This window comes from Ceratina calcarata, unplaced genomic scaffold, assembly GCF_001652005.2.
Source record: "Ceratina calcarata isolate Rehan_Ccalc_2016 unplaced genomic scaffold, ASM165200v1 scaffold119.2, whole genome shotgun sequence".
NCBI lineage: Eukaryota > Metazoa > Arthropoda > Insecta > Hymenoptera > Apidae > Ceratina > Ceratina calcarata.
This window is the reverse complement of record NW_017132869.1, coordinates 1-415: the sequence shown is the minus strand read 5'-3', so window position 1 is coordinate 415 and position 415 is coordinate 1. Positions and strand designations below refer to the sequence as shown.

Below are 415 nucleotides of genomic sequence, written 5' to 3'. Positions count from 1 at the left end.
TATAAAAAAAGAATAAATTGATTCTTGAAATTCTATAAAATATCAACAAATTACGATGACAAATAATTCCTAAATTATGCTAATATTTGTTTGAACATAATTACAGCTCCATCGATGTATAGTCAGCAAGCAAGCCCTGCCAATTATCAGCCGCAGTACACAGGGAACTCGAATTTCATAGGCCAGCCGAGTTACAGCGCAGGGAATGTGAAACCCACCCCATTCGTCCCTGCGCCCTTAGCCGAGGACGGGACCGTAATCGACACCCCGGAAGTAGCCGCGCTTAAGGCCGCCAGACTGGCGGAACTCGCCGAGGCCGAAGCCAGGGCCTACAAGTTTGCTCAAGAATACAAACCGGAAGCGCAAGGCCAAGGTATGTTCACAGGAAAATCATATCAAATAATAATAATAATAA

The 415-nt window shown here is 44.1% G+C and overlaps 1 protein-coding gene across 1 annotated transcript in view; it reads left to right on the top strand.

Annotated features, from left to right (window-relative positions):
- LOC108625366 (pupal cuticle protein-like) overlaps window positions 1-409 on the top strand; it is a gene marked incomplete at both ends in the record, with an annotated part of 1,121 nt that extends 712 nt beyond the window's left edge. Inside the window, one exon of the mRNA XM_026813914.1 lies at window positions 104-409. Within this exon, the coding sequence (XP_026669715.1) occupies window positions 104-409 (306 nt within the window). The remainder of the gene's footprint in view (window positions 1-103) is intronic.
- Between the last annotated feature and the right edge of the window lie 6 nt (window positions 410-415).